General features: G+C 40.4%; 1 protein-coding gene and 1 long non-coding RNA gene across 5 annotated transcripts in view; one reads left to right on the plus strand and one right to left on the minus strand.

Moving 5' to 3' along the window:
- The window catches only part of LOC124154455 (YLP motif-containing protein 1-like), a 68,453-nt gene that overhangs the window by 14,756 nt on the left and 28,225 nt on the right, over positions 1 to 25,472 (plus strand). For 2 of the 4 annotated variants that reach the window (XM_046528197.1, XM_046528200.1), the window contains exons 3-12: positions 305 to 430; positions 7,651 to 8,640; positions 9,062 to 9,184; positions 9,572 to 9,730; positions 11,678 to 13,105; positions 19,768 to 19,951; positions 20,589 to 20,691; positions 21,948 to 22,393; positions 23,461 to 23,586; positions 24,259 to 24,333. In XM_046528197.1, coding sequence (XP_046384153.1) covers positions 305 to 430; positions 7,651 to 8,640; positions 9,062 to 9,184; positions 9,572 to 9,730; positions 11,678 to 13,105; positions 19,768 to 19,951; positions 20,589 to 20,691; positions 21,948 to 22,393; positions 23,461 to 23,586; positions 24,259 to 24,333 — 3,760 coding nt within the window. The remainder of the gene's footprint in view (positions 1 to 304; positions 431 to 7,650; positions 8,641 to 9,061; positions 9,185 to 9,571; positions 9,731 to 11,677; positions 13,106 to 19,767; positions 19,952 to 20,588; positions 20,692 to 21,947; positions 22,394 to 23,460; positions 23,587 to 24,258; positions 24,334 to 25,472) is intronic. The other 2 variants (XM_046528198.1, XM_046528199.1) reach the window with 2 other exon arrangements.
- On the minus strand, positions 16,646 to 17,963 carry LOC124154458. Its single transcript, XR_006863920.1, has 3 exons — positions 17,510 to 17,963; positions 17,172 to 17,363; positions 16,646 to 16,851 (listed from the first exon to the last, which is right to left on the minus strand). It is a non-coding gene; the product is annotated as an uncharacterized LOC124154458 (long non-coding RNA).

The following is a 25,472-nucleotide window of genomic DNA, read 5'->3' on the forward strand; positions in this document are numbered from 1 at the left end:
TTTTTACCTCGGCTAATTAGACATCACTCTTACTGATCCAGTTGCAGCACTTATTCAGGTGGACTCCAGAAGGTATTGTGAATGTGTGTTGCAACTGGATAAGCTTGTGTTATGTGCAATCATCATATGACATAATATAGCTGCTTGATTAAAACCTTTTATGTTTACCACTGTTTGGAAAGACTAATTTTGAAATTGTTGTTAGCTGCAAGAGCTTGCTTCTTTTTATCGCATGTTTGTTTCCTTGTTCCTTTCTTTGACGTGGAAAATGATTTGCCCTTTTTTTGTCTGTGTTTTGGCACAGGACATGTCAGCTTACGGCCAACAATCTCAGACTCAACAATACACTGCATTGCAGCAGCAGCAGTGGCAACAATGGACCCAGTGGCAGCAGCAATTCCAACAATGGCAACAACAGTATGGAGACAAGGTGAGGGTCATTTTCTGCCTCACTGGTCGCCTTTTATGAGTTATTGCTAGTGCATTTGTTTAATTTTTTCTTAGCTGTTAAATGTAAGCTGTAACTTGTGTATTTGGAGGACTTAGATGTTATATGATTTTATTTCTTTAAGCAAGGTCATCGTAGTTTTGCCTGCTACAGTCAGAAATGTCTATCACGGCGGAACTTGGTTAGTACATTCCTCCTCAGTACGTTTTCCTCCTTAGTACGGTGATTTATCTCGGTCCCGGTACCATCTGAACAAAATACAGATAAAAGTATTTGGTTAGTACGTTTAAAAAAGTTGCGCTTTCCTGATAAGTACGCTCAATTGCTTGCCGTGACGCAACCCGCAATTCGTTATCCAGTATCTTCTTAAGGGTTGTAAACCTCCGAATTCATGATTTAATTATTATTATCAGCCATTAACATTCTTACATTGATTCCACATCTCTCTTTCTATGACCGTGATTAATCCAAATGCATTCTCAATTCTTTAGACGTGATGAATAACAAAATGCGTCCATTTTTCGGGAATGTCTGACTATGCAAACTGCAGCCAATGAGAAGCCCCAATTTTCTCCACCCTGAGCTCCTCACCTTTTGTTGCCTTTGGAGTTCCACACACTGCACAAATTTTGCGAGTGGGCAGTTGTTGCTATTGCGTACAAGTTATCATAGCTAGGGCAGTTAATTGAAATAGCAGATCACACAATAGAAGAAGCAGAAATTACTCCTTTTCCCCAAGAAGAGTGGCGTCAGATTGCTGGAGAGGTGAACTACAACGAGTACTGCAAGCTTGATGATGATCTCACTGTTTGCCAAACCATGACAATCGATGAAATTCATGAACAGGAGTTGAAAGAAAACAGGGTTGGAAGTTATGAAGATGATTCTGAAGAAGGAAATGAGTCTTATCCAATTCCCAATTTATCTAAAGGAGTCGAGGCTATAGAGTACGTGCGTCATAACTTGACTACTGTTGCCGGAGCAGACAATGCTCTGAATCTCCACGCAAAGCTGAGCGTAAAAATACTTGATCTCGGCACGAAAAATAGAAAGCAGACGACATTAGACATACTTTTAAAGTAAATTCAACTGTATAATGGGTCATTCCATGTCAGTTCATCCAGGCATGACACCCACCGACTCGGATTTTGATAATACTCGGCAATTTTCATCCTTCCATGTAGGAATGAAACAGTGTAAAATATATCTTGGCTATCTCTATTAGTTTTATTTTCACGACCATTTGAAGTTTGGGTGAAACTGCAGTTTTTCAATGAATGCGGTCTCCAGAGGCACTTGTACCTCCAGAGGAAAATAATTTGTCTCAGCCATAGTTTCCATCCGATTCTCATGAAATTTTGCAGGGTTACTAGAGAAGTCATGAGGATTCCAAAAACTAATTGAAAAATATCCTAAGGGATACTGGAAATTCTCTAAACTCATGTGTTTCATAAGATTTTAGAAAATTTTGCTCCAAAAACATGGTTCTATAAAACATCAAATTTTGACCAGAGGCAATATCTGAATCAAGCTAAATTATTTTTTCTAATATTCCTTAAGGTATAACCCACCACCTGTAAAAATAAAATTCATGGCTTTTTGCTTGCTTTGTTGTTAAAAAAAATTTTATGTAAAAAAAAATCCCTTTTCACGACTCTGGTAGTCGGTGTTGGGTCATCCTTCAAGTGTGATGAAATGCTTGTGTTAACTGTATTGTATATCTAAGCAAATATTTACAACATGAATCTAGTACATAGTAAGTTCAAAAATTAAAACATTTTTTATGTGCAGGTTGTTTTTCTCCCGATAAGAAAAATATATTTTTGAAATAGAATATTTTAGGGAATTCATGGCACTTACCCATCATTGCTGGGGATAACTTGATTGTTGCTTGATAAAACACATCAAAATACAGGATACATGTCAATACAAGTTAACTTTATCCATTTTGTATTGACAAAAAACTTCACAAATGTGTTTAACTTCATTAATGTTGCACAACTTATAAATCAACAATCACAATATCTAGTCACTTTTGTCTGTGCATCAGTTTGTGGTTAATTAGCATAGTATCCAAGGTCTTCACTGAGGCCTATCTCTGAGAAAGCTAATATTTCAGTTGACACTAGAGTTACATATTTTTCCCAGTAGTGGTAATTCCAAGTTTTCCTTTTAAATCCAACAGCCGTTGGTTCACACGTTCAATGTCTTTCTCCGAGAAGTAATACATTCGTCCTGAGCCTCTTGTAGTAGGGGTTTCCACATTACAAATGACATTATTTACAGGAACATGGCAAATATCTTCTTTCTCATTTGGCCAGTAAAATGATCTTGCTGGCCCATAAGGATGCAAGAATTTCACTTTTATATCACATTGATCAACATCCTTTGACATAACTAGCCCAAAAAACCAGTGATTGTCATACAAGCAGGCCACAAAAGAATTAGTACAAATTTTTGTCATAATTTCTTCCCAACTTGGTTTTATCAAGAAATTGTGGACAGAACTGTACGTGGTATCAAAGCTAATTTTTTTTGTCGCAATAATGTTATTTGAAATTGGTATAAAAGAATGGTAGCTACGAGTACCTGGGATTGTTTTTGCATGGCTCCAGCGAGTTTCTAATTGTTGCCGAATCATTGACAATTGTTCTTTTTTTAAAACATAAAATGAAATTTTATCCGCTTTGTACTTGCAGAACTCAAACACCTTTTCAATGGAAGTCATTGTGTTACCTAGATCCCGCTGAAGGCTTTCTCTTGTAAGAATGCGCTTAACTGTTCCGCCTATCCCATCACATGGAGATTTCCCATGACTAGTTGCAAAAAATGACCAAGAAGCATGCAAGTCAAAGTCCAAGTGATGATGGCACAGGTTTATAAAGTTTTTACAGTTCTTATATTGACCAGCACAACCATCACTGAAATATTGCACTTTCTTTACTTCAGGGAACTTTTCCTTTAAAAACTGAGTGACTATTTTTTGCGTTTCAAATACAAAAGCCACATCATGTTCTAGATCGTCAGAAAATACACACAAACTTGACACACAGAGATCTTTCTGCAGCTGTCCACGAGTATAAATTACTACTGGATGTAGGGAACAACCATCCTGATTCCAGTGATGACCCTGAACCTCATCTTGTACCACATAATGGTAGTTTTCACTGAAATCCAGCAAAACAATGGCTTCATCTGGCTGTAGGTTATTTTTTAGTTCTTTTAGGTATCTCGCCTGGGATTTGGTTATGAAGGAATGTGGGAGAAGTTTTTCCAGATTGTTCACCAGACTGTTGATGTATTCATCCAGAGTCACTGTTAACCTAATTTGTTGGGCCCGATCTGTTGTCACCCATGCACTGTATGTCACTTCATCTTCAGGGTCCCATTCCTCAAATTTACTTTTCAGATGTTCCTTCAGTCGTTTGTCAGACATACATTCTGAACAGTGCCGTAACATGCAATCCCTGCTATCTTTGGAACATACCAGGTAATCAAATAGGTCATTGTAGGTCTCCTCTATTGAGCATGCGTGGAGAAGAAGTGATGCATTCTGATGGATAGCACAGACACATACAGAATGGGTTCCAGAGGAGCCTGCCAACACGCACCATTTAGGTCGCAACAGACAGAATTTTGAAAACCCTATTTTTACATGTGGGAATTCAAATTTAAAAGCTGCATACAGCTCATTTAGGTTACTTAGAAGTAACCTCTTTTGCTGGTGGACATTTTTGGACACACTCACCTTGTCTTTCATTCCTGGCATAAGGCGTGAATACTCGTCGTTTTGGTAAAATGACTGAACTAAGTCCACTGCAGTTTGTTCTATGTTTTTGCCCCTCCTTGGATCTGGTATGGCTATGATGCCTTTCATTTTTAGAAGTTCCCTAGCTTGCCGAATTGTATATTCACTCACATTAAATTCGGTGGCTACTTTTTTCCTACTCCACGAAGTCGGAGCTAGTGTTAGTAGCTGAATAATCTCTCGCCGGCTGCCTGCTGTCACCAGTTTTTCTTTTAGCAACCCAACTAGCACATCCATATCACTCGCTTTAACAAGAACTTCTGAATCATGCTCTGGAAGGAATTCTTTATCAAATACTTTGCAAACCTTTTTGTTCAAAGTAGAAGTTGCAACTTTCAGTTTCCTTTTTGCATACATAGATTTGCTGTGGGATGCAACTGCATGGAGTTTTAAAGGAGACACGCCCATTTCCTTGAAGGATGAATTTATTTCCTCCAGTGCTTTTTCTTTCCCCGAAGCTTTGTCAAAATCTACAACAGTATCATCACTGCCAGCAAGGGGGATTACCTCTTCAATGCCACAGTTTTCTTCAATATGGTGTGTGTATTTATCCACTTTTTCTCTACATGAATTACAAATTTTTTGTCCCGGAATTGCTTTAATAGCTTCTGGTATGCTATTTATCTTGAATGCAAATGCTGCTGTTAATGTTCGTAGAGATTTACAAATTTTTTTCCTATGACATCTAAATGGATCACAGCAAGTAATTTGATATGTTTTATATTTTTTTAAGAAGTAGGTTTTATGGTGCTCACAGATACTCAAAAGAAGTCCAGAACTTATGCCACTCCTGAGTTCAATCATTTGTCTTTCCAATGCACTTAATTCTTTAAATTTTAGGATATTCAATAACTGAGTGTAGCTAGTTTTATGGCACTCTGTACCACTATGTTCTCCTACACTGCAGTTACCAAGCTCTTGATACTGGGCCATTATAAAGGCATCAGCCTAAATAATAAATAAAATATGAAAGTGACAAATGATTGTTAACTGAGATAGAAAGAACAAATTTTGTCAAAATATTTTCCTTAAGGTTTACATACCTGCTTTCTAGAGATGGACACAAATATTAACCACAAAACTTATTGAAAAAAAACTTGATGCTCACTCTTCCAAAGTTGGAGGGCAACTGGGGTAGTAAAAGGGCAAACAATACCCACCTCCTGAGAGAAAAACTACTTTGTATAAATGGTAAAAGTGGCAGGGCTTCCTCAGGTCATTTCCACTTTCTGTTCAATGAACCCAGTTCAGGTCTAAAAGATGTGGTTACATTGTTACCATATTTCAATGTAATCTGATATTTTTCTCAGCTCCACTATGAAGTTAAAAAGTATCATTTCTTCAAAGAAGATACTGTACAAGTTAATGTCTAGCCCTCATTTGAGAAAAGGCTGGTCAAGGTTAGACAATGTATCTTCTAACATTTTTTTCTATAAGTTGTGCAACATTAATGAAGTTAAACACATTTGTGAAGTTTTTTGTCAATACAAAATGGATAAAGTTAACTTGTATTGACATGTATCCTGTATTTTGATGTGTTTTATCAAGCAACAATCAAGTTATCCCCAGCAATGATGGGTAAGTGCCATGAATTCCCTAAAATATTCTATTTCAAAAATATATTTTTCTTATCGGGAGAAAAACAACCTGCACATAAAAAATGTTTTAATTTTTGAACTTACTATGTACTAGATTCATGTTGTAAATATTTGCTTAGATATACAATACAGTTAACACAAGCATTTCATCACACTTGAAGGATGACCCAACACCGACTACCAGAGTCGTGAAAAGGGATTTTTTTTTACATAAAATTTTTTTTAACAACAAAGCAAGCAAAAAGCCATGAATTTTATTTTTACAGGTGGTGGGTTATACCTTAAGGAATATTAGAAAAAATAATTTAGCTTGATTCAGATATTGCCTCTGGTCAAAATTTGATGTTTTATAGAACCATGTTTTTGGAGCAAAATTTTCTAAAATCTTATGAAACACATGAGTTTAGAGAATTTCCAGTATCCCTTAGGATATTTTTCAATTAGTTTTTGGAATCCTCATGACTTCTCTAGTAACCCTGCAAAATTTCATGAGAATCGGATGGAAACTATGGCTGAGACAAATTATTTCCCTCTGGAGGTACAAGTGCCTCTGGAGACCGCATTCATTGAAAAACTGCAGTTTCACCCAAACTTCAAATGGTCGTGAAAATAAAACTATTAGAGATAGCCAAGAAATATTTTACACTCTTTCATTCCTACATGGAAGGATGAAAATTGCCAAGTATTATCAAAATCCGAGTCGGTGGGTGTCATGCCTGGATGAACTGACATGGAATGACCCTAATATAAAAATCTTCTTGTAATGATGGTGTAATCTAATAATCTTGTGTGTTATTAATCGATATATCGATCAGTATAACAATTGATTTAGTTACATTCCAGAAGCGAAAGTGTACGGCTGTTGCCGTAATTTAAGGTCAATGAAATTTTGCCCAATTTTTATGATTTTTAAAAACAACCAATTGACGATATGTGCTCAGGGTTGTCATTATGTTCTTCGAGTACGCAGTGAGAAAGAAGAAATGACTTAGCTTCACTTGTCCTCTTTCTATAAATATATTTATGGATAAATCACGGGAGATCAACGCTGTTTTCATGTAATTGGCTTCGGGAAATCTATCAAGCATTATGACTTTTATTCACATGGTATTGTTTTTCAATGTAGTGCTCATTTTCTTGATTTTAAATGTGTAAAGAGTTCGGGAAGGCGATCCTACGAGAACTACCAATAGTAATTATAATTATGGCGACTTTTCCACAGATTGCAATTACCCCAACTGCTATTACTTACTTTCCTCTTTGATACGTTTTCCTGGTTAGTACATTCATTTTTTGTGGGCCCTTCAGAAACGTACTAAACAAGTTCTACAGTATATACAAAATTGAAATTATTTGCCAGGTTGAAATTATGAGAGCTGGTCAGATGAGTTTGATAATATGGTTCTTAGGTCAGAAACTCTTGACTTAAGCTTAGACTTCTAGATTCTGTACCTCTTATACTTACTTAGTTGTATGATGCCGGCCATTTGTGGAGTTATGTTTGCTTTATGCTCCAAGAAATTCGAGTGCAGTACTGTGCTGCCAGTCCATACTGTGCAATGTAATCGGCTTCAATGCTCGTTGCAGATTTTTTTGAGTGCACCATATGCTCAGCACTCATATATTCAGTCAATAAGTTTTTCTTGCCTCAGAACCCAAAATGCTCAGCATCAACCTGTGTAAAATAATCACACCTAAGCTACAAAATTTTCATACCATGAAGATTATTGTAAAGGATTTTGCTAGTGTGAATGTGACATGCTCACTCTGCACTTGGTCTTCCTTCTCCACTCCAGTACCAGCAGGCCATGCAGGGAGGGATGCAGCCACAGCAGCCAGTGCCAGCTGCCTTGCCTGCCACTCCGTCGGGGGGGCAGGGTGCGTCAGGGTACAATCCCTCCATCCAGCCCCCCCTCCCTCCCCTACCACCCCCTTCCGACACCAAGTCTGCGAATCCTCCGCTCCCCTCGGAGCCCCCACTCCCCCCTCCCTCTGCCCCGTCCTCCCAGCCCCCCCTTCCCTCCTCGGGCCCGCCTCCCCCCTCGGCTGCCTCTTCCTCTGGGCCTCCAACAGGTGGGGGCGGACCCCCTCCCTCATCCTCCCAGCCACCCCCTCCCCCCAGCCAGGCTCCTATGCCTCCCCAGATGCAGCACCACCCCCCACCCCTATTGGGGGCACCTCACCAGCAGCCCCCACCCCCACCGCCTCCGAGTGGTGCAATGCACCACCTCCATCAGGGCTACCCTCCCCCCCACGGTGGGCAACAGCAGGGTGGGCCGCCCATTTATCCACCCCACAATTCATACTATGGGGGAGCTGGGTCACACCCTTACGATGGCTCGTCTGATCCCTCATCTGGGCCGGGGTACTACCAGTCTCAGCAGCAGCAGCAGCAGCAGCAGCAACAACAGCAGCCACCACACCATCGCAACATGGGCGGTGATGGGGGAGGATATGGAGGACCACATCAGTATTCTTCGTCCGCTCCTTATGGGGGTGGAGATGGGTACGAGGGCGGGTATGGGGGCAGGAAGAGGCCAATGGGAGGGGGCCCTCCATTTGGCCCTGGAGGAGGCCCTCCCCATGGGGATAAGAAGATGAGGATGGACATTCCGCCTCCTTCGATGGACAAGAGATATGGAGGGGAGGATGAGCTACAGCAGCCCCCTCATGATGCCGGATGGGGAGGACATTGGGGTGGAGATGAAGGGGGAGGGCGGCCAGACGCGGACAAGCAGCAGCCGCACATGGACACCTCAAAGCCTCCGCCATCATCTGCTGCGAAGGTGAGAGAGAATCTTGAAATACTGCTGGTTGACTGATTTCTACTGAAGGTCACTCTTGTTGAAAGTTATCGGGTATTAGGGGTATTAGCAAAATAACAAAAAAAAAATATCTTTGCTGTAAAGTTCAAACAGTATTTCTTCCCCATCCTGCTTCTATCTCCCATATTTGTGCATACTGTACCCAGAATTTCATTGAGATTGAGTTCCAGTACTGTTAAAATTCTTTTTTATTTTACCCAATTTATTTTATGGTTATATTATTTAGCTGCACTTTTTATTTATTACTTTTTTCTTGTGCATTATTGAGTATTCCGTAATGTACGTACTTTCATAGTTAGGGCTCATCTCGGGTGGCCCTAACTATGAAAGTATAATTTTTTTTTCGATGATGTAGTGATGTATGTATTTGTTTTCATTGAAGCCCAAAGAAGCGGCTCCGGAAGAGGAACTCTCCGAAGCAGAGAAGTCATTTGATGCCCAGTTTGAGCAGTGGGAAGCCCAGTTCATGAGGTGGAAGGAGCAGAACAAGAACCACTCAGATAAGGTTAGTCTCATTTTTAACATATTTTCTTTACACTTTTGTTCTAATGTTCATCTTCACTTAGGTGTATACTACCCTGCAAGCCACCTCAACAGCTTAGTGGTGGAAGGTGTTAGGACGCAGGTGGATTATGGGGGACGACAGGCTGCCCCCCTTAATTTCTGGAAAAATTGTGACAGTGGAAATCTTAACAAGTTTTTATTTCATCAGCTTAACAAATAATGTTTCAAACTAATTGATGAATATCCAAATATACTTGTCTACACATATTAGACATAGAGAATTTTTAGAGCCCAATTATTTCCTCCATGCTTTGATTGTTTGTTAGCTTAATGCTCAACATCAATTTTTTTATACTATGTGAATACTCTTCTGTTGCCTTTTTGTCAGAATCAATACCGGGAGTATGAAGCAAAGTGGGAAAGCTGGCGGGAGCAATTGTTGCAACGTCGGGAGCAAATGAAGAAAAAGCGGGAGAATGGGAAAAGTTCTTCGAGTGATCGTTCCAGTGTTTCTTCCCTTTCCAAAGCACCTCCTCCTCTTCCCGAGGTGAGTTTCTCACTCATGAGTAAGGAACCCAGTGATCTGAGAACATTATCAATGTTCAATCCTGAAAAAAGGATCATTTTTTTCCTGCTGTATAATTAGGTTTTTCAGTGATGCAACCTGCACATTTATTTCCATCATTCAAGTTTATTTATTTATTTATTTATTTATTTCCATTGCCCCATAAACAGCACATTTACAGCCTTTACAATGGGGTATTAACAATTAACAATGAAGGACAGCCACAAACGCCCATGCCCTGGATAAGGGTAACTTACCCAGGCGGGACTCGAACCCGCGACCTTCAGTTTGGTAGTCGAGGACTTTACCCCGCTGCCACCAAGGCTGGCGTTGCATGTTTTTGTAGAACTGACATTTTTCATTAAGTATTTCAGTGAGAGGATTGCTGGTCAGTATTTACACAAAATTTAGCATGTCTATTTTATGCATTTTCCTGACTAATTTCTTATAATTTTATTGCTTTCATAGAGTATTGGTTGAAAGATAGCTCATAATTGTCAGCAAATATTCGACCAAAATCATTTAGATTATCGAAGCTGAATTTTAACTACATTACCTGGATGGATAAACATAATCAACCATTGAACAATATACGGTTGAAAGCATTTTACCATAGTGTATTGTGCATTAGTTGAGTGGTTAATATTGGACCAAAACTGCATGAAATAAGAATAAAATTTTAGCAGGGATATGGCAAATGATAAAATTGGTCGCACTGGTGAGTGATATAATCTGAGTCATTAGTTAGAGACATTCAATGATAAATCAGACATCATTTTTTGTTATTACATTAAGTAAATAAAATAGAGATGGTGAATTGGATGGATGAGGCAGATCTTTGTGGAGATCCATTATGAGATATGAAGTGAAACACTTTGCACTTTCCACATGAAAATTTATTAAACTACAGTCGACATGTTTTGCTGCACTGCAGCATTATCAAGACTATACCAAGAAATTAACCACACCAATATAAATACAAAAATGCACACTGGCCAATATTTGAGAAATTGGGGGTAGAAGGTGGGGTGGAAAGGAGGGTTGGGAATTTTAAACTGGCCATTGGTCTGGGGTGAGGTAGGGAAGGGGGATGGTGACTACTTTCAGGTGCTCAGAAGGTTTTTCCCCCCATTAGCTGAGGGAGGTCAAGGATCGGAGAATGGAAGGGAATAACATGGTCATTATTAATAACATCTTTCCTTCTAATGGCAGAAACGATGTACAAACGATGTAGTGGGATGCATCAGCGGTCACTGAACATTACACCGCTAGCCCTGGGCATGAAATAATGAATAACTCTACACGGGTATTGGCAAAGATGGAAGAATATCATCCGCATCTTATACGTGAATGCGTCAAGATAGCGAAAAGGCCAACAACTTCAATAGGGAGGATGGATATAACCTCAGCCGCATATGGAGAGGGTTCCTGGCCCAATCTAATGACCAACGGCTATCGACTTCCGTGAAAATTCAAATCGGGTCAACAATGGGTTAGTGAAACTTATATAAGCTCGGGATGAAAACAGTTTCCCTCCCATTCTCCTGAAAACTCTCCCAGTATGAGGAGTGAAACGTCGAGCAGATAATGTTACCTACGCAGCATTTCCCGAAAGCAACCACCAACATTTCAGCACATAGGTTACCATCCATAGTGTAGACACGCCAAGTTTTGTATCTTTAACTTCTCTTTTCGTAAAATGGCATCAGCCTCAAAATGAAGAAAAATGGTAAATTTGCCGTAGCGGTGGGAGGAAGTTGGTTGTGACTCTCCAGTGGGTCACATCACTACGGTTGTGTTGTGTTGTATACTTTGTGCGAACAGAATTCGGTGACGTGCTCAGTTACATCTTGTTTTGCTCTTGTTTTTAACCTTTATTGCCATTCCCATGATAATGATCTCTGAATAATGTCTCTTTGTGACATGAAGAAGAGCCCAGAGAGTCGGGAGGGGCCGAGACCTGGGGACAAGTGGTGGAGCCGGGAGGGAGGGGGAAGGGACCAGAGGGGCAGAGACGAGAGGGAGCAGCACCAGAGGGCGCATGGAGGCGAGGGTAGGGGGATGGAGGGGGGAGAGGCCAGTGGCGGCCAGAGGTTTGACGGAAGGTGGCCCCCTGAAAAACCTTCCTTTGAGGAGCCGATGGGCCCAATTGTGGGTCCTACAAAGGCGGATGCAGAAGCTGGTGAGAAAGCGGGGGAGGAAGATGAAGTGGTGGAAGTTCCGGCCGAGGGAGCGTCAAAGGACAAAAATGGGAATGTGGCCCCCTTGGATACTGGTGCATTGGGGCTGGCTGGGCATGGTGGTGCTGGGAAAGGGATTCCAGGACTAGATTTGGTGACGGGGAAAACAATGGGTGCTGCCGAAGATGAAGGTGAGACCAAGAGTGAGTTTATGGCAAGAGAGCCAGAGGACAAGAACTGGCCTCCACCGAAAAAAGATGGAGAGTCTCACCAAGAAGCATGGTTTAAACGGAATTGGAACACGGGTGAAGGTGGTCAAAGGCGAGAAGAGCAAGGGAGGGGGGGTGGTCCCCCAATGAAGAAGCCTCTTCTCCCATTGGCTGGCGAGGAGGAGATGTGGAAAGAGCAGCGCAGGGGACCGTTTGGACTGCTGGAGAAGCCACCTCATCCCCCCAGGGACAGGATGGAAGAAGGAGAGGAGCCTTGGGGACGTGGTGGTGGGGGAGACATGTACAGGGGAGGAGAGATGGGGCCTGGTGGCCCGCCAATGGAGGAGAGAATGCCTGATGGGAGAGGGCCCATGGATGAGAGAATGGATGATGGGAAGCCATGGAACAATCAGCAGAGGGGACCCCCTCGCGGTATGATGGGGCCTCCAGATGGGAGGATGATGGGTGGACGGCCGTTTGGTGGTGGTAGAGAAGGAGAAGGCAAGCAGCCGTGGCAGTTGGGACCTTCGGATCCATTTGGTGGTCCTCCGGGCCCTGGCATGCACCAGCAGCACCCGGGAATGAGGTCGATGGACTGTGACATGCGAAACGAGCCCCCCCCTCCATCCCAGAACTGGCAGGGTAGGGGTGGGAATGGACCAGACATGTTTGGCCCCCCACCCGAGATGATGGGAGGTGGCAGGGGCGAGGGGGAGGCAGACTTTGGCAAGCCGTGGCAACAGCAGCAGCAGCCACCGCCTCCGCCAAGAGGAGGTGGGCAGGACATGTACGGTCAGCCCGAGTTGAGGCAAGAAGGGGGAGGTAGACCACCTCTGCTGGACACGGATGCTAGGGATGCCCTCAGTAAGCCGTGGCCGAACCGTGGGCCCCCAGATGCTTTTGGGCCTGGAATGAGGTCAGCCGAAGGAGAAAGGGGTCCGCAGCCTAACTTGAAGCCAGGAATGCAGGTAAGTCTGTCCATTTTATCTGAAGACTTTGCAGGGCCCAGCTTGGCAAATGGATGTGACCAATGACTATATTTACCATGGTTACTGCAAAGGCATTGTAAATGGAAAGGAGTAACTTTTTTACATCATTACTTTGCCAATTTTCGTCACCAGTGTGCTTAAAATGTGCTAATTGCACTCACTTCCTTTCAGACATGAAACAATAGAAATGACGAAACTTTTTTTAGCAGCAATTTTTGGATTCTTACAATTATAGCAAATTTCTGTGTTTGGTTATGCATTTCCACAGGGAGCATGGTAGGCTAGTGGGTAGTAGTTATTCTGGTACTTGTGACCATATATGCTCTTGGGTCTTGCTATGTTCTTGGTGGAATGACTTCTGGCTATCGTTCTTTAGTAAAAATTCATTGCAGGAAAAACAAAGATTTATTCTATGCCCATTTTCTCTTTAGAAATGTATTTTTTAGTCAGAAAATTTCACTGAACTGTAGCATCACAAGTGATTATGCAGTATAGTTGATGCTCAAGTGCAGTGAAAGATGTTTCTTCATTAATTATATCTAGGGACATGCAAAAGGTGGGGTTATTTTTTAGCAAAAGTGGTGTTATATTTTTACAAAAGCGATGTTATTTTGCCCTGAAATCGGTGTTATTTTTACGGCAAAATAATTGTTGTTGATTGAAAGCCATCCTTCCATTGGTGCACCCATTGCCCTATATCTAGGATATTATTGACCGGTAATAATTTAAGCAATAATATACGTGGAATATTGACTGAATTCACCTATTTTATGTATTTTATCCTTTGCATATCCATATATCCAGCTTACATAAAGATAAATTACTTTTAAATGTTTGTAAATTCAAATGAAATATTGCTATTGTGATCAAGTTGTCATCTTTTACATTTGTTCTCTTATCTGTTAACACAGTGCTGTAGCAGGAAAGAAATCTTTTCAGTCCATGTTTGCAGAAAGAACCCAAATTGCTTAAAGGCACTTAGATGCTAATGATGCCTCAGACATTTGAGCTCCTGGGTTACTTTAATTATATCCACTGAACCCTGGGAATTTTGCTTTTGTAGTAATTTCTGTAACTCTCCCAACCCCAACATCAACTTCTCTGTCTCCATCGATTCCAGGACATGAATTTTTTGTCTTTAAGTCAGGGTTCATGTCTGTAGTCGGAACTTCTTGGGGGTAAAAAACAGATCTTTTCAAATACCTATTTTTCTGCTTAGGTCTTGTACCATCAGAGAACAAAGTTTGGTTGATGCCTTTTCAGCCATCTGCATAAGTATTGACTTTACAGCAGCTGCTTTAGAGGTTGTCATGTTTTGCAGATGTAATAAGTGGTTTTATCGAAAAAAGTACTCTTATGAATATTCACGAGGCTCATTTTTAACTCTCTTAACCCTATCAAAGCAGTGTAGTTCTCTCCTTAGCATGAATGCAGGACTGCGCTCCATGAGACTCTTTGGTCCCCTTTGTATGCAGCATTTATGTTGGATATCTGTTAAGAAAGGTCTTGCGGATAATCACACGCTCTCAACAACCTTTTCTGGTCCTTTCTAGTGGGTATTTCGCATTATCTTGGGCTCCGAGGGTAGTTGGTCTCCCTCCTTTTGTGGTTTATAACCCTACCAGCAGCATTGGTTTGCTATCAACTAATGATTTGTTTATATGAATTAGCTATATGGATGATTGTTGGTTGCACGTAAATTGCATACCTCCAATGGAGAACTTGCACATTTTTTGAAAAAAATAGAGGAGATACAGGACGTTGAATCTTGCACAACGCAAGAAACCCGAGGGCTAGGTAACGCTTCGTTCCCGAGATAAAAATTCTCAAAGTTCTCGAAAATCCAATGGCGCGAAAAACGGCGTTCGAAAGGGGGCGTGGTCGTTTCCATGGGTCTGATGTCATATATGCCGTTCCGAGTACTCCGAGGTAGTACTGCAGCGGGGGCCGCCGTTCCGGCCGCTTCCTCCGGGACTCTGGGCGGCACTAATGGGGAAAAGGTGCACGGGCGGAGTTTTGGGGAGGGCAGCAGAGCCTTATATGGTAATGAAATGTAACTTAAATGGCAAATTGTCAGAAAAATTGCGTAAAATTTATGCCAATAAAATAGCTGCAGGATTGATAAATTTAGAAAATAAGATAATTAAGAAGTGTGATTAGTTATTGCAATTTAATGAGTCAGTGAGAGCTTGTCTATTATTATAGCAATACTTGTAAATAAAAGCATTAAAAACATTCTACAAACCTCTGAAATCAGTATTTTACCATAAGTTTAGAAGCACCTCATATTTTCTCTGGTAACTCATATTTTCATGTTCACATTACTTACATTTTGCCCTCCATAATCCAACCATTCCAATTATGGAATACAGAGATAGGTTGTTAACATAGACAGTTGACTTCTGGTGAAATTTAAATGGATTAAGGTTTTAAAAGAAATTGTAAAGTAAAATCCATTAAAACATTTTATTGAAATCAAAGGGCTTTAATTAACAGTGGGAATATATTTTTTCTCCAGAGTTCTCTGGCCCAGTCAACCAGTGTCTTCGCTAAATTTGTATAATAATTGACATTTTTAATTTCAATTTTGGAAATGACTTCGTACTTAGGGTCAGCAACGCACAATATTCCTATTTCCTTCCCATAAAACAACATTTGGAGTTGCAGTTTTACATGGCATCTACCGCCCACTTTCCCACATTTGCTAATATAATTCTTGCATGTTTCAGATGTGGGACACTTCACCTTTACCACATATTCAGAACTAATCAGGCGATGCCACAAATTCAGGGAGTTCAGCTTTCAATAAAAGTCCTGTATTTTCAAAACTAACACCCAACTCTCGTCTTAATGACTTAATTACATCACCTTCTAGGTCTTTCCCCCTCTCCATTGGCCCTGTGATTTTAAATGGTCGAGCACCCAACAGCAGCTCTGCCAGGGCACCATCACCATCCATCTTATAGTTACCCTCTGTATAAATAATTGAGGCACCCAATCGTGCATGCCTCAACTTATGCCACAGGTGACATGATGCCTGCCCAACAGTCAATGATGATGCTTGTAAACAAAGGGGCAGGGTCATTTTTGACTTAGCAAATTGAATAAAGTCCTCATAGAGCTCCTGTAGGCTTTCGCGGTGTGGTGAGGATTCAGCAGACAGGTTTTCGGAGTTACTACCGCGTAGATTCATCTCTGCAGACGACAATTTCGCCGGTATTGCAGAAGGCTTCTTGCACCGGCCTCCGACGGGGTGTTTAAGAGACGGGCGATACCACGGATCTCCACTTCATTGACCTGAAGAAGCCTGCTGTAATGCCGGTGAAACTGTCGTCTGCAGAGATGAATCTACGTGGTAATAACTCCGAAAACCTGTCAGCTGAATCCTCATAGAGCTTTTGGGTCAAATTTTGAGTTTTAAATAAAATGCCCAAATAAAATAAGTCCAACTGCTCAAGGGAGTGAGAGGGAGAGTTGTAAGCCAACAGAACACATTGATTGTTATTTTCCCTGCAGTCCATCTATACCCGGTCCTTGAAATCACCAATTCCAAGAATTGGGTCCACAGGCTTCAAATTTCCTAGATCAGTGGCCATAAGGAGTTGGTTTCTCACACCAGACAAAGGTGGTTTGCGCCAATAGCACTCAACTTCAGTTGGGGAAGGCTCTAAGCTCTTGTTGTGGAGCCACACCAGGAAAGCCAAGGAAGGCATGCTTGCATCCCCCTTAAAACATGAAGTGGTAAACATTGCATCATTAGTCATCTTCCAGAAAAATAATTCACATTTTATTTTTTACAAATTATTATTTTACATATTACCATCGATTCTACTTGCATATTTCGTCTATAAAAACGTTGGTATACGTCTAAACTTTGATGAAATTACAATAAATTTAAGAGTTACTTGAAACCATTACAAATAAACATCATAACATAAAGGTACTTATAAAGCCATTAACTGTGGTCACAGCTACTAATAAAGATATGCATGAATTAGTTAATAACTAGTACTAATGAATCATTACGCCGATGCATTATAATTACCCGACGACGCTGTGCAATCGTGACAGACAATGCTCAAAATCGTCTTCGACGCTTCGTCGAACACCATGGTGGCATTATAATTTTTGGCCGTAACTTTACGTTCCAGAAAAACACTTCACCCGGCATAAATTATTAGATCTTTGTAATGGCACACGTCAAGTCGCCCTCTCAATGTATTCTTTTCTCATAGATCTGAAATAGAAATTCATAATGTAAACATTGCGAAAAGGTCACATGTATTATCACAACTTTGCTAATAATGACGACCTAGTGCAACAGAAATCACATGAAAACAATTTATATATTCATTTATCCTGTAAATAACATAAAATACTTACTGCAAAGCCTTTACATTTCGTATTTCAGCTGATGTTTACTTGTCACAGCTCATTAAGTACTCCATCATTATGGGAGAATCGACTTCGGGCAGATTTCCGGACTACGCACGAATATATCCAGCTTCCATGCCGATAATTCTCTTAATTGTAAAATAAAAACAGATAGCGTACTTCTTTAAACTTGTAGTTCAGCGCAGGAGATGTATATCTCAAGGTAAATCCACTTTCCAGCGTCTCGAACTGATAAACACTTTGTTATGCCTGGTTACCATGCCACGGAACGGCATATATGACGTCACGCGTCATTTATGCCGTAAAACGATTTCATTATTTTCAGGGCGCTATTGTTCAGTTAATATGCGTCACTCAGGTTAAAGAGAAGTGTACTTTTTAAAGATTTTTGTTGTTCTATACGATGCATGAGTTAAATTGCCTGTACAAAATCCTTGCAAGTTCTCCATTGTATTCCTCATTTTATTCTGAGAAATATAAAATTTTGAATGAAGCTCTACCATCAGCATTAATGAATTTAATGCATTAACAATTTCCCTGTTGATTTTATACTGAAATCGAGGTATAAGATATAATTTAAGTTAGAATTTCGTTTAAAAATAATAACGCTGCTAAAGGCAAAGAATTCTATTCTAAGTTTATATTTTTTGAGAAAGAAGCATGCATTTATTTTGCAAACTAACTGAATGAACAATTGTATGACTGCGGTCCCTTTCCACAAAGTGGGGTAATATATGCTGTGGGGTCCTGCTACTTGCTCCCGGATTTCAGCAGTGCGACCTGTGTTTCACTGTGTTGGGTCCTGAAACTAAGACTTTGCAAACCCATGAATGCCATAACAGGAGGAGAGCAAGTAAACGTGTATTTTTTGCATTCGTTTGCCTGCGTAGGAAAATGTCATACGAAAATTTTTGCCTTTTGTTTCCCGGGTCAAGAAATATCCTACCGCATATTTTAGTCATTATTATCGAAAGGATTAACTCTTTATAGAATGTGAGCATTGGGATAGTTTGAACCCTCCAGTAATTTGATTAAGTCAACTATCAGATTCCCATGGCATTTTGGCTACTTTGTAGACATCGTGTGAATGTGGTTTAGACATCCTCCTGACTAACAATTCGCCTTATTTCCTCGAATGTGTTTTTGTGGAAATCATGAATTTTCTCCAATTCATGGGCGATTTTCACAAACTCAGCCGCGATTTTCATCATTTTCTCCTTCTACTCATGATTCTCCCACGAAATTGTTTTTCGAGGCGTATATTTAAGCCTTGATTTTTTTCATTGCATTGGCTACTCACCGACGCGACGAATTTCCGCGGGCCGCAGTTCACGGCATGGCACCGTGAAATCCAGAGTCGTCTTGTCGGAAAGTGGCCTGAATTTCACGGTGCTGTGCCGGGAACGGCAGCCGGCGATAAGTCCTTTCGACTGAAAGCTGCCTCAATGTAGCTCCGTGTGTATGTCATGGCATAGACGGCGCACCGCCGCTTTTTGCTGCTTTCAGACGAGCCGGCTTAACTCCGGCCGTCGTCAACGGCACGGCACCGTGCTTTAAATGACCATTGGTCTCAATGCATGTATTCGAACGAGTCGAATCGCGCAGTTGACGAAACGGCGTTGTCGACGGTCAGCAAGGCAAGGTTCAATCCGGCCCGACGGTGCATGATGTTATGCGGTTATGGCATGATATAAACACAGTGCTACCTTGAGGTTACTTTCAGAAGCGACGACTTTTCGTCGGCCGCCGTTCACCGCATTGTGCCGTGAAATTAAGGCCGCTTTCAAACGAGACATCTCACGGTGCTCTGCCGTGAACGGCGGTCCATGGAAATTTGTCTCGTCGGAAAGCGGCCAATGAAGTGAAAAAATTACGGCTTAAATATATGCCTTGAAAAATAATTTAGTGGGAGAAGCATGAGCAGAAGAAAAAAATCGCCTATAAATTGGAGAAAATCGCAATGAACACGAAATTCGCGTATTCGCGGGAAAATCCCGGAATTCGCGTTAAAATTCGCGTTATCGCATTTGCGACTTCTGCATCTCCCTAATTGTATCTAATGTAGTTGTGCTAAGTTTACATCATTCTTTATCTTGTCGCTTCTGTATGCTTTCTAATCATGGTTGTTACTGTTGTAAATATGGAATTTGAACATTTTAAATAGATTTCTTTTAGGATGTAGTGTGTTTTGGTCTGTGGTGATCAAATGTTTGTGTACTCAAGGTGAGCATTGTATCATATTCTAGGGTTTGAATAAGCCAGGTCCATATCCAGACGGTCCACGATTCCCACTTGGTGAGATGAGACCACCTGGTGAGATGAGACCACCTGGTGACATGAGACCACCTGGTGACATGAGACCACCTGGTGAGATAAGACCACCCATTTTACCAGATCCAAAGCCCCTACGGGATGAATTTGATGGCCCAGGTAATCACTGATGATTGTTTTTCCGAGATTAAGATTATATATTTAAGTGTGTGATAAAGGACCTCACACATTCGCAAGCCCTAATAATTTACGAGTGTGTGTGCTTTGAATGTCAATTGAGTGTATCTCTGTGTATTGTGACTAGGTGCAAAACAAGCATTCCTGTGCCGATAATAAATTCTGAAAGTTACTTTAACATCTCTTCCTAAATATTACATCTCGATTGAAGTCTCAGGTGTTATGCAGTTCATTGCATATTTATTGGAATTCAACTGATTTTGCTAATTTTTATGAAGCCAAGAATTTCTAAAGGAACTCAATTTTCACTCGTTAATCAATAGCATATTTATGGGTCTTTCATCTTATATCCAACGTTTTTTACGGAAGTTGTTTGTTAATGGTTATGTATTCATGAAAGAAGCTTTTGAGGTAACTTGTCCATTATTTTCCTCATGCATCTCATAGTTGCTCAATATTTTCTTTGGAGGGCAGAAAATTAAGTTATTTAGCATCTCATGTGTAAAATTTTTGTTTGCATGAGGGACAGTGCTGTTACCTTAAATGTTTGTTGCTTCGTGTATAATGTTATTGTTATTTTGACTTTTGTTCACCTTCGAATCTCCCTTTCTTGGTACAGATGGAAGGGAGGGAATGTATCCAAGAGAAAGGGGAGACTGGGAAGGGGAGAGGGGCGGATTTCCTCGCCCACACTGGCACGATGATCATCCCAGGAACCAAAGGTATTTTTCTCCTCTGCTGAGCTCTCGATGACAAATGGTGGCCTGCCAGTTCCACGCACAAAAAATAATAAATATATTATTTTATTTTCAAGACTCAAAAACATGTTGAAAACAGGAATGAAACCATGAATGTAGAGAGGTTAAAGTGTCCCTATAATAAATGAATTGCAGGTTGTTGAAGTGTAGCTGTGCAGCTGGTTGCATAACTTTTGGCTCCTCCTCCTCTTCTTCTTCAAATGTTGCCAACCATTGTGTTAGACTTATGTTCACTTCTGAACAAAGGGGCTTATCTTTATTTTAGTGTTTTTTCCTAACTCTAGCCCTTCATTTTTTGATTAAAGTGAAATAAATGAATTTCAGCTGACTTAGAGCATGCCTTGATGGCTAATTTTTATTTTAACATTAGAGTGACAAGATTGTGAAACTTATTTGTACAATTAACTTAGCCCTTTTGGGTATTTAAAGTTTTTGTTATTGCATGAGTTAAGTTGACAGAATGGAATTACTAGACATTTTACTTTAGGACATGTGGTATAGGTCAGTGAAAAATATTTTTAAAAGTAGGGATGGATGGATCCAGGATTTTTTTGAGATCCAGATCTGATACTTGATTTCAGGAGTCGGATCTTTGGATATTTTCGGATCCTAATGCATTTTTAATTGCCTAAATTGAAAAAACGTGAAATGGCATAGTTAATGGAACCAAGACCTGAACCGATGTTAAAACAATGCTGTAACGAAATAGAAGGCCGAAAAATATATTTGTATCCTTCACCCATTGAAGGTAATGGTTTTGTTTTGAATCCCCAACCCATCGTACTTCTAATGTTTACTCCCATAGTAAACAAATCAAAGCTAAAAACCATCCTAATTCCCCGCGAAATGTTTTTTTTTTTTTTGCTCCTGCAAGGGATCATTGCAGAGATAGCTCTGATTGGACAATAACTCCATTAATGTTGAAAATTCAGACATTTTAGTGCAAAATTAAGAACTAGAACTGAGAATCTGAGCTGAGAACACGCTGGAACCAAAAAAAATGGAAATGACCTGTCCTTGTATACAATCCTTATCATTGATGTCATTCTCAATTTTGCCCTTTCACTCTGGGCTGTTTAATTTAACCTTTGCCATTTGCTTACTGGTCAGTATTGCATCTGCTGTGTCCCATTTTTTTTTTCTGTTGAGCGGTGAGAGAGTAAGAGACTTTGGCTTTTGTTTGTGGATAATGCAGCTTTTGCTTTGACATCCTTCAACAGGTATGATGACCCTCCCAGAGGTGAAGGATGGGATGATGGAAGAATGGGCCTAGGAAGGCCTCCAATGGAAGGGGACCCGTTTGATCGTGACCGCAGGCCTTTCTTCAATGATGTCGATGACATGAGGGGAGGTGGAGAGATGGGGCCTGACAAAGGCCCGCCCATGCGTAGGGGAGATCATATGGGCAGACCATATGGAATGGAGCACGAACGTGAACGTTTTGGGGGTGAAATGGATGACGAGCGGTGGGATTACCGTGATCGGCACGGCATGGAACCTCCGATGCGGCCTCCACCAATGGGCTGGGATGAGCTTGGTGCCGCTCCACCAGTACCACGGCTCAGCCCCCCTCCACCACAGCCACCAGTGCGCGAATGGGAGCCTGAGCTGGCTCCTTCCACTGTAATTGATTACGGCCACATCTCCAGGGCAGATGTAGTTGCAGGTTAGTCTCGTCCTAAGGACTCCAAATCCAACATGCTGCATGTGACCATCCTCTCTCTGTCATTCGTTTTCTTCTCTCAGGGTTCCACACTCAAACCACACTGTCATTGGTTGAAACCTTGAATTCCCGCGGTCTTCTTTACTGAGCAAATTTTCTTGTGAATCATTCATGAATTTCTGATTTAAGACTGGAATTTCTAAAATTACCATTTCAGGGTATTCTTATTTTATAATTGACATATTCCTGGAAATCAGAAATACTAGAATTGACTGAAGGAACAAAGAAGACTTTTTGTGCATGCAGGCAAATGTCTAATGTAAAAATTTTAAGTTAAAATTAATGATGACCTGACCCCATGGTCAAGCTTTAAGGATGACCTGTCACTTGCGGGGCCTCGTTGACTCCTACTGCAGATTGACAAAATTTTTATTATACTTTCTTATCAGATTCCACCGACATGTTGTGTTGTCAGTGTCAATATAGTGTATGGATTTTTAAGGGTTCATTTTTCTAGTTGGGCTGAATTATAGCAAGTTTAGGTGGTATTATAGGCTATGATACATTCTTGCATCTGAAGAGCTGCAGAGATTGCTGCAGCACCCAATGAGGTGCATAAAAAGGAGGCAATAGGTCACAATTAATGGAAATTCAGAGAATAAAGTGGGAGTTGGAATGAAATTGGGAATAAACTCATGGTATATGCATCAAATCAAAGTGGAAAATTTGCTATAAGAGATAGTAATTTTCCTAATTGCTGTCTACTTGCAAAGTTTTGTCCAGAGAAGTTTCATAATTATTTAGGTCCTTTCTGAGAGGTTTTTCTGTATGCATTGTGCAAGGGAAGGGTCCAGGATCAGGGCTATGACTTCGTAATATGGAGGATTTACAATAATTTGACACTCTACGGAGGTTATTGTGTAGGGTTTGTTCTGTAGTGTGATGTGTTCATATTTTGTATTGTTCTGCAATCTTTTGGAACTGTTCTTTAATGTGATTATCATTTTCTATTTAACTCTATCCTGTGTATGTATTTGTGATTGTTTATCTCCTGTGTTATTTTTCGGCAGAACCGCCACCCCTTGAGAGAGTACCAACTCCACCCCGTAATTTAGGAGGTAGTGTGCAAACGTTTGACTATGGCCACGGCAATGCAAGAAATCCAGTCCCGTTTGTTATGGAGTATGAGGAGAGAGGTAAGATGTGTGTGCAGCGAAGTATGTAGAGAATCATAGTTAGGGTTTTGTCAGAGAAGCGACATTACTTCCCAAGTATGGCATGCTTCCTGTATCATAAAGATAAATTCTATTTTTTTTACAATTTTGGTTTGCTTATTCTTTTGAGTATTTGTCATTTTCTGTTAAAGGGTGCTTAGTAGTAATGGTTACCTTCTCAGGTCAATATTTCTTCTGCGAATTTCAGCAGCTGCTTTGAAAATGTTTGATATTAGATTGCTTATTTTCAAATAATTTGTAATTTGTTTGCTGGTATTTTCTCTAAAATTTTTATGGTTTTGCTTCCATTCTCAACTTCAAAACTATTTCTCCTTTGTTTTATAAAGTTAAATAGTCATGCATATCATTTTCACTTGTATTTTTCAAGTGGTTTCATCAATTAAAACTAAATTTCAACATTGCTACTCATTTATCACTTGATTAAGTCATCTGTGATTGCCTTTTTTAATGTCACAGATCATGGCAATTTTAGGCAAGAAGAAAATTTATTGAAAAACTTTTTAACCAGTCACAGAAGATATATTATAACCTGAGTCATTGAATCTTTTTTATTTCTGAGTTCCTCTGCTACATTTGTATTTTCTTTTAAAATTGCATATTTTTGCCAACCTGATTGGTGAGTTGTTTTTATAGATAAGGCACGGCAAGGTTCATGGCCTCGTACTCACCCAGAGGGACGTCACCTGGGGGACATTCATCCCATCCAAGGTACAGTGCTGCATTACACACATTAATGCTTTGAATGAGTCACAAACAGCTTCAAAAATTTGGTACCAAATTGATGCAACTTGTCAGACCTAAATTTGCAAGCACCTCTGGGTATTTATTATTGAAGCTCTCTGTCCTCTGTCAATCGAGGCCTGGGGCATCTAATGCACCACATATCCTCATCCCAAACGGTGGTAAGGTTATCGTGGCATGCCTTTCAAATTATAATACAGTAGAATCCTGATTTAACGTTTTTCAGGGGAGAAAAAATTTAAAACACTAAATGCGGAAAAACACTAAATGAGGGCCTGCTATTTTTTTTCAGGTTTTAGGGTCTGTAATGATTGGAATGGCTTTTTATGAATAAAAAATATTATTTTAACTAAAAGGTGCTGCATGCAGCAAAAAATTCATTGATTAAGTGTTCTCTGCCCAATGAAGGTTGGATAATACTTTTCAGGAATCGGCTAAAAAAAAATGGGAAGTAAAAATAAGTAATGAGAGGATGACAGTTGTTTTAATGAAATATTTTAAGAAAATCATAATATGCATCAACTTAAAAGCATTCCCACGCGGAATATTATTATGGACATTAGTGATTCAATTTTTACACATAATTCAATGGTCTCGATGAGCTTTTAAAATTTTTTCTGTAAAAATGACATGAATACCCATAGGTGACTATAGCATTTCTAATATAATAAGAAAAGGTGTAAGTAGGTACTCGAATAATCGTCATTGCATCAATAAAGATGAGTGAAATATAGGGACAGCAGAAGATCGCTAATCCCGAAATCTAAACTACCGAATATCTAGTGAAAGGGAGGTTTTCTGGAATTTTGCCAACTTAACGTTTTCTGTTGCGTGAGCGAAACGAGGGATTTATAAGCCTTTAAAAAGCCTCCTGTGCGCACATTTTGGATTTCAAGGTCATCCAAAAAAGGAGAATCTTATTTCTAATATGCGTACAAGTCGATGGTGATTCAACTCGATGATGACACCAGATTCGTTGTCATATATCCGCGGCCTCATGCAGGTCGAATGGAGCTGGGAGAAGTTGCTTATACGGCGCGCTGATCACCTTGACTCCGACTCACCTTGTTTCTCGGCTGCTTTTAATGAAATTTGGTTGGACCTTG

This window comes from Ischnura elegans, chromosome 2 (assembly GCF_921293095.1).
Source record: "Ischnura elegans chromosome 2, ioIscEleg1.1, whole genome shotgun sequence".
NCBI classification, from domain to species: Eukaryota; Metazoa; Arthropoda; class Insecta; order Odonata; family Coenagrionidae; genus Ischnura; species Ischnura elegans.